Source organism: Salmo salar, chromosome ssa14 (genome assembly GCF_905237065.1).
Source record: "Salmo salar chromosome ssa14, Ssal_v3.1, whole genome shotgun sequence".
In the NCBI taxonomy this organism is placed as follows: domain Eukaryota; kingdom Metazoa; phylum Chordata; class Actinopteri; order Salmoniformes; family Salmonidae; genus Salmo; species Salmo salar.
This window is the reverse complement of record NC_059455.1, coordinates 16,995,274-17,014,273: the sequence shown is the minus strand read 5'-3', so window position 1 is coordinate 17,014,273 and position 19,000 is coordinate 16,995,274. Positions and strand designations below refer to the sequence as shown.

Sequence of the window (19,000 nt, the reverse complement as noted above, 5' to 3'; positions counted from 1 at the left end):
ATCACAGCTAAATTATATTTTAAAATCTGATGGAGGATTAGATGTGCATGAAGAGCGGACCGAGAGAAGCAGGTGAGTGAGGGCTGGAAGGGGATGCGGCTGGCGGATTACAGCTGTCAAGGTTGTGCGCTACTGGTGGAGAAGTCAGGTGCAGGAGAGCAGAGAGTTGTGAACAGGCACACACTTTATTTTAGGCAGAGGCAATAAAACAGACAGACGCCACTGCGTCAAAACCTCCAGCCAAAGGTAAAAGTGCAAGGCGCGAAACAGTCACAAAAATGATAAAATGTTTTACAATAAACATCCTTCGTGGAAAAAACACGGAATAACTGGGAAAAACCCAGCCTGGCGCGTACACACAACACGTAACAAAAACCAATTTCACACAAAGACATGGGGGGGGGGGGGGGTGGAAACAGAGGAATAAATACATGCAGTGTGATTGGGAATGTAAACCAGGTGTGCAGGGGACAAAACAAATGGAACAATGAAAAATGGAGCAGCGATGGCTAGAAAGCTGGTGACGTCGACCACCACCCGAACAAGGAGAGGAGCCGACTTCGGCGGAAGTCGTGACAACAGCTGCCACACGTAATATGCGCATGGAAGTGAAGTGTAAGTTATTGGACCAGCGTGTAAAAGAGACTAGTATTGCCAAAGCAGCAGCTAATCTTCCTGGGGTCCAGCAAAATTAAGGCAGTTTATACAATTTTAAAACATTACAATACATTCATAGATTTCACAACACACTGTGTGCCCTCGGGCCCATACTCCACCACTACCACATATCTACAGTACTAAATCTGTGTATGTATAGTGTGTATGTTATCGTGTGTGTGTGCGCCATTGTTTGTGTTGCTTCACAGTCCCCGCTGTTCCATAAGGTGTTTTTTTTTTATCTGTTTTTTTAATCTAATTTTACTGCTTGCGTCAGTTACTTGATGTGGAATAGAGTTCCATGTAGTCATGGCTCTGTGTGGTACTGTGCGCCTCCCATAGTCAGTTCTGGTCTTGGGGACTGTGAAGAGACCTATTGTGGCATGTCTTGCGGGGTATGCATGGGTGTCCGAGCTGGGTGTTAAGTTAATGTTTTAAGTATCCCTATATTTCTGTTATTACGGGGCTATCACTCAGTCAAGAGTGCGCCTGCGCAGGGAGTCTTGTCGTTGATGGATTTAGCCTAGAGTGGAATGGCTACCTTGTAGTGTGTTCATACGGTACAGTCAACTTTGTTAAACTGGAACCTTGTCGTTGTGTCATTTCGAGTTAACACTGGTAGCAGAGGATGGCTAATAACTACAATGTGCCACCTCGCTTCGACGAGAAGAGGTCGTACGAAAGTTGGAAAAATGAACTTGGAATCTGGACACGGGTTACTAATCTGGATGCGATAAAGCAAGCACTTGCGGTGGTATTATCGCTCGAGGAAAGAGCGAGAGATACAGCACTGGAAATATCCGTTGAGGAATTGAACAAGGATGATGGTATGGAACTTTGATCAGAGCACTGGATTCTTTGTTTCTTAAAGAAGAGAAAGACCGTGCCTACGAGGCATATTCACACTTTGACAGTGTTACGAGAGATATTTCGGTTGCAATGACAGCCTACATCATTGATTTCGAACAGAGGTACAATAGGATGCGCAAGTACCACATGGTTCTCCCGGATGCAGTGTTAGCTTTCAAGTTGCTAGATACTGCCTGTCTAGTTGGTAGGGAGAAACAGTTGGCTTTGACTGCTTGTACTGTACTGACTTTTGCATCAATGAAGTCGGCACTAAAAATTATTTTTGGTGAAAAGACGTCTGTCGCGCCAATAACAGATGGATTGCAAGTGAGTGACGCAGCATATTACAGTGAGCAGCAGAGAAAAGGCGCCAACAAGTCACGTTCTCAAGACAACCAGAAGGGGGCGCCAGTTCCCGGAACAAATCCACTGGACAAATATGGAAGGAGATCAAAGTGTGCTATTTGTCAAAGCACTTACCATTGGGTTAAAGACTGTCCTCATAAAAATGAACAAGTTAAACTAACAGAGGAAAATGTAAACACAGATATAGAGCAGTGTAACATTACACTGTTTTCAAATGAATCTGCTCCTGATACTGAGGTTTTTATAGTTGAATCCTTAGGATCTGCTGTGATTGATACTGCATGTACACGGACAGAGTGTGGTGCAAAATGGCTTGATAGCTATGTCAGTGAACTAAATATGAAAGAAGTACAAAATATGATTGACACACCAAGCAACAGAGCTTTCAAATTTGGAGATGGGAGAATTGTCCATTCTACCAAGAGTTAAGATACCAGCAAAAATTGGTCAGACTAAGTGTCACATTGAAACAGAGGTGGTCCCTACAGATATCCCCTTACTATTAAGCAAAGCTTCCCTCAAGAAGGCAGGGGCTGTACTAGACATAAAACATGACACGGCAGTGATGTTTAAACAACCAGTGATTCTTGAACTTACTACCTCAGGCCACTATTGTGTAAACATTTTAGACAAAGACATCACACAGAGTCCATGCAAAAATGAGATACTGATGGACACAGAGCACATGGAGATTCTGACAGTCACAGAGAACATGAACACAAAAGACAAAGTATTGTTAAAGCTTCACAAACAGTTTGGACATGCCACAGTTGACAGACTTCAAAGTTACTCAGCAGTTCAGGGAATAATGATGAGAGTATTTCCATTCTACAGCAGATAGTTAACAGTTGTGAGACATGTCAAAAATACAGTAAGCCTAAGCCCAAACCAGCTGTTGGTTTGCCACTGGCTTCCAAGTACAATGAAACAGTGGCTGTAGATCAACATGAGTTAGGACCAAGTGTGTGGTACCTTCACATAATCCACCACTTCACACGCTTCAGCGCTGGAAGCATTGTGAATACAAAGAAACCCAGTGACATCGTCAGGCACTTCATTCATCCCTGGATATGTGTCCATGGCCCACCCCAGAAATTGTACAGTGACAATGGAGGAGAATTCAATAATAATGAAATAAGAGAAATGGCAGAGAACTTCAACATGGAAGTAAAGACAACTGCTGCATACAGTCCATGGAGCAATGGACTTGTGGAGAGACACAATCAAACACTCACAGAGATCATGCTGAAAGTGAAGCAAGACAATGGATGTGAGTGGAACACAGCCCTAGATTGGGCTTTGATGGCAAAAAACTCAATGCCCAATGTTCATGGTTACAGCCCATACCAACTAGTGTTCGGGCAGAACCCTAATCTTCCCTCTGTACTAGTTGACAAGCCACCAGCACTAGAAGGGGCCAGTGTGAGTGCATGGGTGGGACAGCACCTTTCAGCACTACATGCAGCGAGAAAAGCGTTCACTGAAGCAGAGTGCTCAGAATTCGCAGGGCTCTGCGTGAACAGCTACGACCCGCCGATGACAAGTACGAAACTGGAGACAAAGTGTACTACAAACGATTTGACTGTCAAGAGTGGAAGGGACCGGGAGTAGTCATTGGCCAAGATGGTGTGGTGATATTTGTGAGGCACGGAGGCATCATTGTCAGGGTGCATCACTCAAGATTGCGTAAAGTAAATGATCAACAAGATAGAGGGGCTGTTGCTGAGAATGTCTCCTAATGAAAATGACAAAAAGGACACAGTAACAGACACAAACCTACCAGATGTCGCATCGAATGATATGGACACTGAAACTGACACAGGAAATGGAGCAGAGACCTTCAAACATGCCACAGATAATACTGTTGAGCGTTCAAATGAGGAAAACATTCAACATCAGCCACGTGTTAAGAGAACATGGTTGTTCCAATCTGAAAACTGGACAAACTGTTAAATACATGGACAGAGAAGTGGTATTCCACATACTGCAACCGCCATTGGACGAGCAGGAAAAGCCAAAGGAAAACACCAGAACTGGTACAACTTGCAGTACTCTGAACCAGCTACACTTTCTGGTACAACAGGGTCAGCTGACCTGTCACTTGTAGATAATCTCAGAATTGAACCAATAGAAAATCGAGATAAACAGTGACATTCAAAATGATGATGTACTTGAAACAAAGGACGTGTCATTTGACTCAGCTAAGCTAGATGAGCTCAGTAATTGGAGGAAAAATTGAGTGTTTGAGGAAGTCAAAGACATTGACCAAAAATGTGTCTCAACAAGGTGGGTGTGTACCCTTAAAGAGTCCTTAACTGGAATAGTGCCTAAAGCACGTCTAGTGGCTAGAGGTTTTGAGGAGCTGGCTGCTAAACAACTCCCAAAAGACTCACCGACATGCGCCTCAGAGTCACTCAGATTGCTGATGTCTGTGATCTGTCAGAAAAAAAATTGAAACTTATTTCCATAAACATCAAATTTGCATTTTTGCAGGGAACAGAGCTGTCAAGGGACATTCACATCCGACCTCCGCCTGAAGCTAAAAGCGAAGGAACACTGTGGAAACTAAAAAAGTGTGTGTATGGACTGGCAGATGCATCACTCTACTGGTACAACAAAGTCAAGGCAACAATGCTGAATACAGTTGGAAAAATGTCACAAGTGGATCCTGCAGTCTTCTATTGGCTTGATCAAGACTGCAATGTGACTGGAGTACTTGCCTGTCATGTTGATGACTTTATCTGGGGTGGCTCACAGACCTTTGCTACAAATGTGATTCCACACCTCAAAGCTTTTTACCAGGTCGACTACAAAGGAACAGCTTTCTGACTAAAAAAGCCGCATCCGGTCTTGTGCTCCTACGGGCTCTCAGTAATGGAAAGTGGCAGCTTGAGTAATACAAATAAAAACTGTCACTCAACCCATTTGTAATGGGGAACTTGAATAATACTTGGACATTTAATTATGTTGTTGATGTTTTATTTGTCTTTAAAGAAAAGGGGGAGATTGTTAAAACATGAACTTAAGTATCCCTATATTTCTGTTATTACGGGGCTATCACTCAGTCAAGAGTGCGCCTGCGCAGGGAGTCTTGTCGTTGATGGACTTAGCCTAGAGTGGAATGGCTACCTTGTAGTGTGTTCATACGGTACAGTCAACTTTGTTAAACTGGAACCTTGTCGTTGTGTCATTTCGAGTTAACACTGTGTGCCAGTAGTTTAGACCGGCAGCTCGGTGCATTCAACTTGTCAATACCTCTCATAAATAAAAGTAGTGATGAAATCAATCTGTCCTCCACTTTCAGCCAGGAGAGATTGACATGCATATTATTAATATTAGCTCTCTGTGTACATCCAAGGGCCAGCCGTGCTGCCCTGTTCTGAGCCATTTTGCCATTTTAACTTATTCCTTGCCACCCACTCTTAAACCAACTGCAGCTCTTTGTTGATTGTTGCAGTCATTTCAGTCACTGTATAGTGTTGTCATCCGCATGCATAGAAACTCTGGCTTTACTTAGTCAGTGGCGTGTCGTTAGTAAAAATGTTAAAAAGCAAGGGGAAAAAACAGCTAAACAGAATTCCTCATTCTAACTGGATAATATTTGATAGGCTTCCATTAAAGAACACCCTCTGTTCTGTTAGACAAGTAACTCTGTATCCACATTATAGCAGGGGGTGTAAAGCCATAACACACATGTTTTTCCAGCAGCAGACTATGATCAATAATGTCAAAAGCTGCACTGAAGTCTAACAAGACAGCCCCCACAATCATTTTATCATCAATTTCTCTCAGCCGATCATCATTTGTGTAAGTGCTGTGTTTGTTGAGTGTCATCTGATTCAATAAATGAAGGAGCCGAGTTGGCTTTTTTTCTCCAAATTTCATTTAAGGTGCCCCAAAGCTTTTTAATATCATTCTTTATATAATTTCTTTGTTTCATTTCTTTTTATTTAGTTTAGTCACATGATTTCTTAATTTGCAGTTCTTTTGCCAATCAGTTGGGCTGCCAGACTTAATTGCCATACCTTTTGCCTCATCCCTCTCAACCATACAATTTTTCAATTCCTCATCAATCTAAGGGGATTTAACAGTTTTTACAGTCCTTTTCTTAATGGGTGCGTGCTTATTAGTAGCTGGAATAAGTAGTTTCGTAAATGCGTCAAGTGCAGCTTCTGGTTGCTCCTCATTACACACCACAGACCAGCAAATATTCTTTACATCAACATATGAATCGCTTCAAAACGTCTTGTATGACCTCTTATACACTATTGGCCCGGCCTTTGGAACTTTGGTTTTCCTAGATATGGCTATTATTATATGTAACGATAATTAGTATTAAAAAATGCTGGGATCATATGTATTATGACGTTTTGGTACCGGTATACTGTGCAACACCACTAGTTAGTAATTATCTCACCCCTCATTTCCCCTGTGACTCCATTTCCCAGGATTCAGTGTGGGGCGTGAGCGGGACGGGCTCTCAGTCTCGGTACCAGTCGAACCACACAAGCCTCCAGCAGCAGGCACGTTTCGAGACCGTCACCTCAGGGAAGAAGAAGAAAAAGCAGAAGATGGTCCGGGCAGACCCCAGCCTGCTAGGTGAGGACAAATACAATTATGCATTTTTTGAAGGAGTTAAGAGTATGACAGTAATTTGTTATTGTATCACCTTCATTCCTATATCACCACTTGTAATTGATACAGCTTTAACCTGGCAACTCACAGCATCAGTTGATAAGAAGTGCTCTATCGTTTAACTGTTTGACATTGACTATAACGCAACTTTTCCTGTTCTCTCCTCTCCCCAGGTTTTTCTGTGAACGCGGCATCTGAGAGGTTGAATATGGGCGAGATAGAGACGGTGGAGGACTTTTAAAGGGACCGCTCTGCCGCCACTGACTCAATCCGTTTTGAACAACTGTCATTTTACCCGCCCACGCGTTCCGTCCCCCACCTCCCAATCCCTTTACTTTTCTTTTTTGAAAATGCATCCTCTTTCTGTTCTGTTTAAGTTAATTTAATGTTTGTCATTGGAAGCTGGGGATGCTTTCCAGTGCCAAAGGAGCCCAACCCCAAAAAACATCCCTAATGAGTATTTTGCCCTATGGGAGACCGGGAGAAGGCTAATGACGCAGCCAGACAATCAAACGGAACATTCACACAATGAAACATTGAATGAACTGAACAAAAAAATCTATGAATTGAAATCTGACTTCTCTCGGAGAAGAGAGCCGAGCTAAGGGGATGAGGAGGATGTGGATGTCTCTCCCCGTCTATGGTTGGCTGTTTAGTTCCCTCCTAGTCGCTGGTGTCTGAAAGTACCCAAAAGAGAGGCCATTTCCTGATGCAATCATCTACCCATGGAATTTTTTAACGCGTGGACATAAGGGTGGGGATGCGGGGGGATTTTCGGTGAAAAAAAATTGGCATTTATAACCCTTTTTGTTTTTTATTTATTGAAAGTTTTTCCTCCCCCTTCCATTTTGTTAAATTTTCCCTCCTCACTCCTGTTTTCTGCCAGTTGTTTGTGGATGATGGTTGCATTGTAGGAGCTAAGGATGTGTGCCCGCTGATGTCCTGTTTTAAGGACATGTTCGAAAGTTCCAAGTAGTTATCCATTTCTTGTAAAATACTAGGCTGTTTAAAGAATAAACTTTCAATTCTGCATCTGTATTATAATATATGAAAATGATGAACTACTGGAGTCATACTTTTCTATTGCGGTATGAAATAAAACAGTCTCTTGTGTGGGCTGTTCACACCTCTGTCTTTTGTATGAATGAACAACTTCAAAATACTGAAAGTGTATCATTTTGCCTTCTTGCCTGCACAATGTTTGTACTCCCAACCCCCTCTGATGCTGATGCACTGTAGACAGATAAAAAAAAAAAAACATTGAAACTTTTTAGGAAATGTGTTATCCTGTGTAAGATTCAAAGTTGTGTATTTATCTCATCCCAGTCACTGAGTTCAAATACTACTCTAATCCACCTCTGGTGAAGCAAAGCTCATATCTTCTCACAACCTATAGCTATCTCCAAGTGGCAACCTGACCCCCCCCCCCCCCCATAACCTCTTACCAGTACCACAGATAATACTACCCCCAATACGAACTTTTGTGAAAAAATACCTGAGTCTGTATCGATGATGTCTACCAACTGGAAGGCATGGGACGATGGACTGAGAGGCCTGGGAAGGTGTTGGGATGGTGAGTTTTCCTCTCCACGTAGAAGTTTCCCGTAGGTAGATCTAGGATCAGCGTACCGTGCCCCAGTCCTAACCCTAACTGTTCAGGTGGAAACGGTTTAACTAACCTTTTAATCAGCATCTACGGGTATTTCCTTGTTTTTCTGAGGAGTATGAAGTGGGTGGACCCTCATCCGAGGTGTTGACAAAGTCTGCACTGTCCAGACACTTCTGTCTCCATACACAGTCCCTCCTCCCCCTCTTTCACCTCTCTTCCCCCTTTTCCTTCGCTCCAGCCCTCACTAGCCCATGCTTCAGGAGCTCTGGAGACTCCCAGTCCAGTCATCCTCCTCACAGACACAGGAAACATGGCCAACTGCAGCAGCGTCTCCAGACTCGTCCTCATGGCCCTCCTCGGCCTCTGGGTAGCCACCCTCCACTCAGGTAAGCTCCCTGCCGGACAGTGTCTCCCCTGGTTTTCCTTGTATTAGTCATGGGAAGGAGTATAATATATGATACATACGTCTATTTGGTCTTTACGTTTCGAATATCCCAAGTCTGAATGCATCAAAAAGTTCACACTACGGTAAATGTATTTATTACAATGTTATGAGTGTTTAGACATTGCCTTTAGACATCACCGCAAGAGGACAAGGGTTGGAAAGATTGAAGGGACAAGGGTAGAACACTGGTTTGGTTGTTTAGTCATCTGTAGAGATGTGGATTAGAAATAAGTGGGTGTGCTTGTGAAAAACAGACTCAAGATTTGCCACCAGAAATGCAGGGGTTGTTGGAAAGTTGAAAGGGAAAAATATACTCCCTGCTTTTTCTTTTGCTCCAACAAGCACATCAACAAGTAGTCTAAATATGACGTGCAATTTCAGTGGCATTCAAATTTTATTCAAATCGACGTTCTACTTTATTTCAGTGGACAAATAATCAGAATATTCTAGGGTTTTTTTCCTGAATGTTTCTCATTTCAGTGGACATTGGGTAAGTATGGTCATATTTAGCTGTGCTCAAGGTGTGTGTGTGTACGTGTCATTTCCCCCCACTATTGACCTAGAGGCCCTGTTGCGAGAGGCCTTGCACTCTAAATGATGCAGTTGTTGGCGAAAAGGGACATTTAGAGACTGAAAGCTAGTCTTTGACGAACACAGTGACTCACTTGCTTTCATAATACCTCATGTTTTAGAACCTTTCTGAAACAGAATATTGGCTCAATCTGGATGTGGTTTCACTCTGCCAGGTGTCGGCAACCTTTTCTATGTGCTTCTTTATAAGGTTTTGTCATTTTTATAGAGAAAATTGTTAAATGTGAGAGGAGCTTATCAAAGTAAAGCTCACAGCTGACATTTTAATTACTTGCACTGATGAAATGGTTAAAAATTACAGCAAGTACTTGGAATTTATTTGATGTCCCTCTTAACAGTGTAAGAGTTTTTTTGTTTTTTTACAAGAACCGCAAGAGGACACTCTGTGGGTGTGGTCTTCCAGCGAAGGCTGATTCTGTATGTTGATCAGCAGGAAGTCTCACCCTCTCGTTTAGTTTTTCTCTATTTCCCCTTGTTTTTCTTTCAATCTTTCTCCCTCTGCTTTCTCCATTTCTCTTTCTCTCTCCCTCCATGTCTCTAGCTCTATATCCCTCCCATTTCTTTGTCTATTTTTCTTTCTAGTTCTCTCTCGGTTTACCTCTTCCTCTCTCATTTACTTCTCTCTCTTTCTCCCTTCAATTCGCTCTTGTTCTCCTACTCTCACACTTAAGTGATAAGCCTAAGGAGAGGCATGGGAATGAAGGGGATTCCACAAAGCTGAGGATTGTGAGGGCCTTAGGAAAGCAGTACTGAAGGCCCTACGGGTCAGGGCAAGGGTTAAAGCCATAGCAAGCCACCAGAAACATGCCACTTTTTCCTCCAAACAATGACCTGTGCACAACTGTCAGTAATCAGTGAGTGGAACATTGAAAGCAGTGTGCTTGAGACGACAATGTCTTGTCGTTGAGTCTAACGCTAGAATGATAGTTACACACCTAAAGGATTTTTAGGTTGAGCTGGTTGGTTTGATGAAATCTTCCCCCAAACGGTGACCTGTACAACACTGTTGCTTGGCATGCCCCAGGACAATGTTTTTTTATTTATTTTTATTTTACCTTAACTAGGCAAGTCAGTTAAGAACAAATTCTTATTTTCAATGACGGAACAGTGGGTTAACTGCCTTGTTCAGGGGCAGAACAACAGTTTTGTACCTTGTCAGCTCGGGGATTCGATCTTGCAACCTTTCGGTTACTAGTCCAGCGCTCTAACCACTAGGCTACTCTGCCGCCCCGTTTTTGTGACCAGGCTGAGCTTTTGACATCAATGTCATGCCGGAGAATGTAGCGCTAGGATGGCGTTGTCTATCGCTAGAATGATTTGTTACACACCTGTATCATCGTAGGATGAGCTGGATGGTTTGATAGAGGTTTGGTAGACAAGTGTTGAGGTGTTACTGAGCTCACCGTTTCTTTTATCTACGTTTACATGATCATGATGTTCAGTTTAGCATTTCAACTTGGGACCTTGTGCATTGTCTCTTTTTAAAACTGCACTTCCATTTATGATTTGTTCTTTTGATAATTTTGTATTTCCTGTAACAATGATATGTCTATGGTCTCACAAGCATAAGATTCAGTATCAGCACCACCACAATCTGTATTTGATAAGATCAGCAAATCTCAAAGATAACCCATGAGTGATGTGAATGAAGTCGTTTTGCACCCACGTGACTTCTGTCATGGCCGAACACAAGCTGTTAACTAAACCGTTTCCACCAAATCTTCCTTTTCTCATTTTTATTTCTGCTCTGACTCCTGACCTATCCAGCTCGTTCTTCTCTTAGTGGTCACGAAGAAAAGAAGACGAGGAAAGAAAAACAGTATTTGGACCCAAACAAAAGTACTCCTGTTCTCCCCTTCCAGAGAACCAAGCCCTCATCTTTTAGTGGTCGTGGAAGGGAAGTCAATAAGGACAGAAAGCTGTTTAGAATTATTTGGACGCAGCCATAGTACACTGCCTCTGTACTGACCTCATCTGTGTTTCAAGTTGTATTAGTCGTATGTACAGTTGAAGTCGGAAGTTTACGTACATTGAGGTTGGAGTCATTAAAACTCGTTTTTCAACCACTCCACAAATTTCTTGTTAACAAATTATAGTTTTGGCAAGTCGGTTAGGACATCTACTTTGTAATTTTTCCAACAATTGTTTAGACAGATTATTTCACTTACCTGTGGATGTATTTCAAGGCCTACCTTCAAACTCAGTGCCACTTTGCTTGACATCATGGGAAAATCAAAAGAAATCAGCAAAGACCTCAGGGAAAAAAATTGTAGACCTCCACAAGTCTGGTTCATCCTTGGGAGCAATTTCCAAATGCCTGAAGGTACCACATTCATCTGTACAAACAATAGTACGCAAGTATAAACACCATGGGACCACGCAGCTGTCATACCGCTCAGGAAGGAGACGTGTTCTGTCTCCTAGAGATGAACGTACTTTGGTGCGAAAAGTGCAAATCAATCCGAGAACAACAGCAAAGGACCTTGTGAAGATGCTGGAGGAAACCAGTACAAAAGTATCTATATCCACAGTAAAATGAGTCCTATATCGACATAACCTGAAAGGCCGCTCAGCAAGGAAGAAGGCACTGCTCCAAAACCGCCATAAAAAAAAAAAGCCACACTACAGTTTGCAATTGCACATGGGGACAAAGATTGTACTTTTTGGAAAAATGTCCTCTGGTCTGATGAAACAAAAATATAACTGTTTGGCCATAATGACCATCGTTATGTTTGGAGGAAAAAGGGGGAGGCTTGCAAGCCGAAGAATACCATCCCAACCGTGAAGCACGGGGGTGGCAGCATCATGTTGTGGGGGGTGCTTTGCTGCAGGAGGGACTGGTGCACTTCCCAAAATAGATGGCATCTTGAGGAAGAAAATTATGTGGATATATTGAAGCAACATCTCAAGACATCAGTCAGGAAGTTAAAGCTTGGTCACAAATGGGTCTTCCAAATGGACACTGACCCCAAGCATACTTCCAAAGTTGTGGCAAAATGGCTTAAGGACAACAATGTCAAGGTATTGGAGTGGCCATCACAAAGCTCTGACCTCAATCCGATAGACAATTTGTGGACACACCTGAAAAAGCTTATGCGAGCCAGGAAGCCTACAAACCTGACTCAGATACACCAGCTCTGTCAGGAGGAATGGGCCAAAATTCACCCAACTTATTGTGGGAAGGCTACCTGAAACGTTTGACCAAAGTTAAGCAATATAAAGGCAATGCTACCAAATACTAATTGAGTGTATGTAAACTTCTGACCCACTGGGAATGTGATGAAATAAATAAAAGCTGAAAGAAATCATTTTCTCTACTATTATTCTGACATTTCACATTCTTAAAATAAAGTAGTGATACTAACTGACCTAAGACAGGGAAGTTTGACTAGGATTAAATGTCAGGAATTGTGAAACTTAATTTAAATGTATTTGGCTAAAGTGTATGTAAACTTCCGACTTCAACTGTACAGGATACAGATGGTATACATTGTCCAATTACATGCTTAGTTTCATGTTCCTTCTCAACAATACAACAACAATAAGAAATAGTAAAAGATCATTTGAACACAAGGTAAATGGCTCAGTAGAATATAATACATTTTTTAGCATAAGTATAATACAGGAAGGCACAATTTATAGTCCAATATTTATACTATAATGTATTTATAGTCCAGTGATCATTGAAGTAAAGTACACAAGAAAAGGAAGCTGTTTTACAGTAATGGGACACAGCCATTGTGCACCTTCCTGGCCAACTTGTGGCCTTTACCAGCCTACAGGTGGTGACGAGAGGTCTGCTATAAATTCTGAACCTCACAAACAAACAGGATATTTGTAGCTATCGCCCTGTGTTTTGTCAGAAGGGGTGTGGAGCAAACCCCCACCTGGGAGGCAGTCAAAGGGGTGAGGCGAGGACACGGGCACAGGCAATGCCCCTTTTGGAGGTGGGCACAGCCGCAGGACTAGGTGCCCGGGCAGTGTGGTGTTCACATACACCCGTTTGCAAGCTCTGTCATCTCTCCAGGCTGTGTGAAATCCTGACTGGACTGGAGAGGTCAAAGCCACCAACGTCTGTCTTTGTTTTTAGTGTCTGAGATCAGCCTTTTCCTAATGTCTGTGGTTCGTTGACATGTCTAGGTCACACTACAGTAGCTCACAGGGAGAAGAGGCACATAAGACTGAGATGGCACGTTCCGTCATCATGGGTTTTCAGTGAGGTAGACTTCGGATGTGAGGCAGATTAGCTGTGTAGGTTAGTGGAGTTTGGACCTGTTCCTCTGGGCGAATGAGACATGGAGGGATGCCCTAGCTTAACTGCAAAACCATGGAAATGTTCACATAATGTCAATGAGTGACAGAGAGCCTATGGGCTTACTCATACTAGATGTGATACCCATGTTAGTGTCTTGTCACAGATTGGTTGTGTGTAGACCAAGGTAGAAGGGTTTGGTAGACTGGTATTACCTGAAACCGGTAGCGAGAACACCTTTGGAAACTGTGTCATGAGAATAGATGCAGCTCAGTGTTGATCTGTGGAAGATGAAAGACAGAGGATTCAGCTGGTCAATGGTAGCGCTGCGGTCAAATCTGGGAGCCATTACTGGAAATTACGGAGAAGCAAATTTCTCCTGCCCTCCTTGATGAGGCAAACAAACACCAACGGAAAAAAACATCACAGCGCTTTTTTTCTCTCTCCCCGTCTTCATTAAACAAAGCTGTCCAAGGAGGCACAGCCTTTTTACACACACACAGACTATTTGATAAACAACCTTGTTTGACGTCCAGTGCCCGGCCATTCTAGGGGCTGGGGCTACTGTAGGTTTGGGGCTGGCTGGCCGTTACCGGTTAGAGCCTGCCTCTACTGCAGCCTTGCAGCCGCCCTCCCTGAACGCACAAGCTGCCTTTTGTGCCATGGGCTGAAGGCCTCATTGATTGCAGGGCTGGCCAGAGGCCCAGGGCTCTGTACCTGCAGCCAGCCCCTGCACAGGAAGCCACATGCTAACACGAGTCAACACACGCAGCAGAAATACTCACCCCACCCGCTTGCCCGACCTATACCCCGCCTGGGTAAAGGCCGCAGTACACAGGCCATCACTGAACTCTGAAAATCTCCAAACCAAGCATTCCCACTCACCATAGCTAATACCTTTTATTTGATCATCTTGAAAATGCACAACCAAATGTATCAGTTCAAAAGATTGTCTGAGTACAGACCGGAGTACACAGGCCATCATCAACAGGGTTATCTATCACGAGTTTGTGTGTTGTTGGAATTATAAGTCGTAATGATGGGCCACAATGGACATAAGTTGTTGGACATTATTCTGTGTTTATCGTTGGTAGTTGGAATTGAATGTTCTAATGCGGGAGACAATCTTTTGAAGTGATGTTTTTGGTTATGCGTATTTTCAAGATCACTTATTAGCTATGGTGAGTGGGAATGTTTTGGTTGGGAGATTTCAGTAAGGTTATGAAGTTTCGAGTAGGTGTCTTCATAGCTGGAAGGTAAATGTCTGTTGTAAATAGCCTAGGTGTAAATATGTTTGAATGGTTTTGTTGGTATGTGAAGCGTGAGCTTGAGTGGGTTCAGTGAGTGAATGGGTGGGCTTGTGTGTGCATCATACGTGTGTGTGTGTGTGTGTGGACGGTTTGTTTTTCTTTGGAGATTGGGATCGAATATTCCCCGTTCCGTAGATTCATAAAAGCACGGTCGCTCAGCTGTGCGCTTAAAGGGGAACGGTGGTTTACAGTTAGTTAGCCGGCATTCTAAATCCTAGTGTTTCCATTGCCCTTTAACACAAGCCATCGGGGGACACAGTGTTTCATGTTGCAGTTTAGTCAATTTAATTGGCCGTATCCAGAATCCACTCTTAGTACTCTTGAGCCTTCCCTTCTACTGGGGTAGCGCGAGAGACAGCTTTTGTTTTAAGAGATCTGGATTCCATGGGTACTATGAAGGTGTGAAAAGTCACATACCACCTCAATGCTAGGACCTGTGGAATGTAGGTGAGAGGAGTGAGAGACGCAGGAGAGACTGAGGGGAGATGAAGGGTGGAGAGAAGAGCGAGGTGTGCGGCGGAGTTGAGCGAGCACACAGTGGAGGCTACCTGTACTGTGTACAGATAGTGCTGATCCCCCTACAAAGACTTCCTTTCAGGGTCTAAGGCTGCTAGCAGAGCAGCACAGAAAGCTAATAATTGTTCCACCAATTCTGTGTCTTTTGAGAAGTGTAACATGGGTAAAAAAACAAACAATTTCACCGCCATTTGAATATTCTGTCATAGAGCACACGTTCAGCTTCGTAAGAAATGATTTCCCTTTTCGAGAGGTTAAATAATACAATTACTGTAGTAAGTGCCAAATAAAGTAACAGGGTTGACTATTTGTTTCTCAAATCCCCCTGTGAGAGTGGGAATGGAAGCTTGTGTGCAACAGGGAGTGGCAAATGAATGCAAGCTTCACAAACCAAATTACATTGTTAACATTTTTTCAGCCTGTCTATCTATGGGTAACAGGGTTGACTTGTTATTCTTGAACCGCTCAGTTTTCCACCACAAAACACCAGGAAATGGTAGAACCAGCTCATCTGAAATCAGTCTTCCGAAATGACTTTTGTCAAAGTAACAAAATATCTAGGGCTTTACAATGATGGTGAAACTTGGAGACATTTTGGGATTAAGTGGGTCAAAATCTTCCTCGGAGTGATAGGGTTGACGGAGGGACTTGTCAAAATGCAGATTTATTGAATTTTCCGTGTTCTATATAAAAGGGCACGTCATTTAATATCATGAATTTAAATATTGATGCACAATTTCTACTTAAAATATCAGAGACGCAAAAAATAGGAACTATTTTCGTGGAATGAACCACTAGCTTAGCATCTTTCCACTGCAGCGTCAAAGACCAGGGCTAACATATAGCTCTGTAAGTACTCTTGCTTACACTCACAGCTCTGTCCCTCACATTAACAGCCGCCTCACCAGCAAAGCTACTCCTTAGACAAACTATTACGTGTAATATAACATTTCTCATTTTCAGTTCACACTTACCTCAGGGTTGGTTTTTTATATAACTAATAGTATCTGAATAGCTGAAACTGAAAGTGTAGGGAGTTGCATGTATGACTGAGCTTGTTGAGTTATCCCCAGGGAAATGTTTTGTTGAACCAGTTAGTCCCATTGAGGTCAGAATGTCTGTTTTCCAATGGACTCATGTTTTCCACACTTTTGCACTACAAATATGTACAAAATGCTACATTTAAACAGTTATAGACTCTTTAACTATTTGAACAAGCCCAAATTGTAAACACACACACACACACACTGTTGCACTGCTGTTGTTCACAGAGACTGTGGCAGACCCCACACCTACTTTACAAGGGGACAACCAGGACACGCTGTCCGGAGAGGGGGCATATGAAGTCACCACCAAAGACCCCTTCCAGGATATGACAGAGAGTGTGTTGACCTTCGAGTACGAGGACACCACCCACTCGCAGGCCGTGGACGAGGAGGAAAGTGAGACATTTCCCATCACCAGTTAAATAATATAGAAATGTTATTCATATAAAGAATTTGGGTTATACCCAGAGGATTTAGAAAAGAGTATATTCCGCAAACATTTGCATGTGAAGAGCCATTGGCCAAAGCTCACTGGTCAGGTTATTTATGTCTGTAAATCCACACCACAACCCCTGAATTGGTAATAAACCATACCATTGTAATGTGTATCGAGACTGTGATGATGCACTTGAAATCAAATTCGACCTTGACTTGACAATCCTACTTTATACTCGAGTGTCAGGTTGGTGGCCTAACCTCTGACCTTTGCTTGTTGTGTGTTCTCTGTGTGCCCCTGTATCCAGGTGTTCTGGGCCCTGGCGCCATCACAGCCATCGTCATCGCAGTCGTCCTGGGGGCTTCAGTCCTCCTCGCCCTCATCGTCATCACACTCAGGAAGTTTACTGCTTCCTAGAGCCACTTCCTCCTCTTTCTTTCAATCTCTCTTTCACTTTGTCACTTCCATTCATCTATCTTTATTGTTTTTCCCGTTCTCTAAATTTTCTCACGTTCACTCCGTTTCCCTTATACACACATTGTGAAAGTGAAACCCTCTACAACTCTGGATGCTATAATGGTATGTGGCAGGTCCCTTTGGCCTTGAAGAGCAACTGACAATGAAATATCTTCAGACTCTAGCTACTATAATCATTCTGTTCTTGTTGGCGCACATGTCCACTATTACATGCTGGTAGTTAGGAAGTTAGGATTTGCCCCTAAGAGGACATTCGAGACTGGCAGGTTCTTCCAGTGTAAAGTCATAGCTTTAATACGATTGAATAGTGAAAAATAAAATCCCTTTTTATTTACTTTACTTGTAATGATCTGTAGTTGATAATTGTGTGCCCAAATGTTTTGTGGAGCTTTGATTTTGTTTTTGCTGATCTTTGTAGAAGGGATTTTTTTTCTGCCGGTTGTGTTGTGTGTTGCTTGTATCCTGTCTCCGTCTGTGTTTGTGCATGAACGGGTGTGATGAGAGTGTCTTTGTGAAGATGAATCCACCATGTTCATTACGTTACTGAGTGCCTACACATTTGGTTAAAAGTTAAGTGTTATTGACAGTAGAATGAAAAATAAAATGATTTACCAAATGTACTATACAGAATTCACTTGTATGATCAAATGTTATTTGGAATGATCATATCTCATGAGAATATTTTCACAATGCACACAATGTGCTACCTTGTATTGGCAAGTAGTTTTTTTATTTAAGAAACGTTTGCCATTTTCCATTGGAACAAATATATTGATAGTGACCCAAAATTATAATATTTTAAGATAAATGCTGGCGTCGTCAATAAATAAACAAACAGGGTAATTTGTTTGTTTTTACCTGCAAAGCAAATATTAACCTTGCGTATAAAACGACAGAATGACTGTGTTTTTGGGGGGGATTGATGGGAAGCATTGTATAATATTTAGATTCTCTCTGTATTGCTCTTGCGTTTTACCAATCAACTAACTAATACTTATGTAAAACAAATATTCTTTAAGGTAATATCACCTGTTTGAACTATGTTTTATATTGTATAAATCACTTCCTACAACCAAATATTAGTCTTGTCATTTATTTAAAATGTATATGGTTAATATACTAGTACACTAAGTTTCTGTAAGGCAGAATAGAGGGCTTCATTCATCCAATCATAATACAAACAGGTGGTGTCATAAGTTATTGTATTGGACTGACACAATACCCACTGACGAGTGGAAGTCACTCGCAGGTGCCGGATCTGCTAGTCAGCAGCAGGTTTGACGCTTAGTGAAACTGGAACAAATGAGTCATGGGAGCACAATAATAATGTAAAACTGACCCCTGTCTGTGTCCTGATCATGTTCCTGATAACATGCGTCTTTTACAAACCAGAACACATAGGGCGAGTTCTAATCTGGAACAATGATGGAAAAGGTTAGAATGGCACACCAGTTGCTGGGGAAAAAGTAATGGATTATCATTCAGTCAGTCAGTGGTATAGTTGAGCAGTGGAACAGGAGAGATTGACCTCATCACTGCTTGTATTTATGAGTGGTATTGACATGCTGAATGTACCGAGCTGTCTGTTTGAATTACTGCCACACAGCTCGGACACCAATGCATACCCCACAAGACATGCCACCAAAAGGTCTCTTCACAGTTCCCAAGTCCAGAACAGACTGAGAGGCGCACAGTACTACATAGAGCCATTACTACAATGAACTCTATTCCACATCAAGTAACTGATGCAAGCAGTAAAATTAGATTGAAAAAAAAACATAAAAAATACACCTTATGGAACAGCGGGGACT

General features: G+C 42.4%; 2 protein-coding genes across 2 annotated transcripts in view; both read left to right on the top strand.

Annotated features, from left to right (window-relative positions):
• The window catches only part of gigyf2 (GRB10 interacting GYF protein 2), a 46,768-nt gene extending 39,131 nt beyond the window's left edge, over positions 1-7,637 (top strand). The window contains 2 exon segments of the mRNA XM_014139587.2: positions 6,321-6,471; positions 6,681-7,637. Of these exon segments, the coding sequence (XP_013995062.2) occupies positions 6,321-6,471; positions 6,681-6,748 (219 nt within the window). The 3' untranslated portion in view covers positions 6,749-7,637.
• Positions 7,638-8,281: 644 nt separating this feature from the next.
• Positions 8,282-18,266, top strand: snorc (secondary ossification center associated regulator of chondrocyte maturation). The gene is made up of 3 exons (XM_014139590.2): positions 8,282-8,502; positions 16,502-16,672; positions 17,020-18,266. The coding sequence occupies exons 1-3, from the start codon at positions 8,427-8,429 to the stop codon at positions 17,127-17,129; spliced, it is 357 nt and encodes a 118-aa protein (XP_013995065.1). The 5' UTR covers positions 8,282-8,426; the 3' UTR covers positions 17,130-18,266.
• The last annotated feature ends 734 nt before the right edge of the window (positions 18,267-19,000 follow it).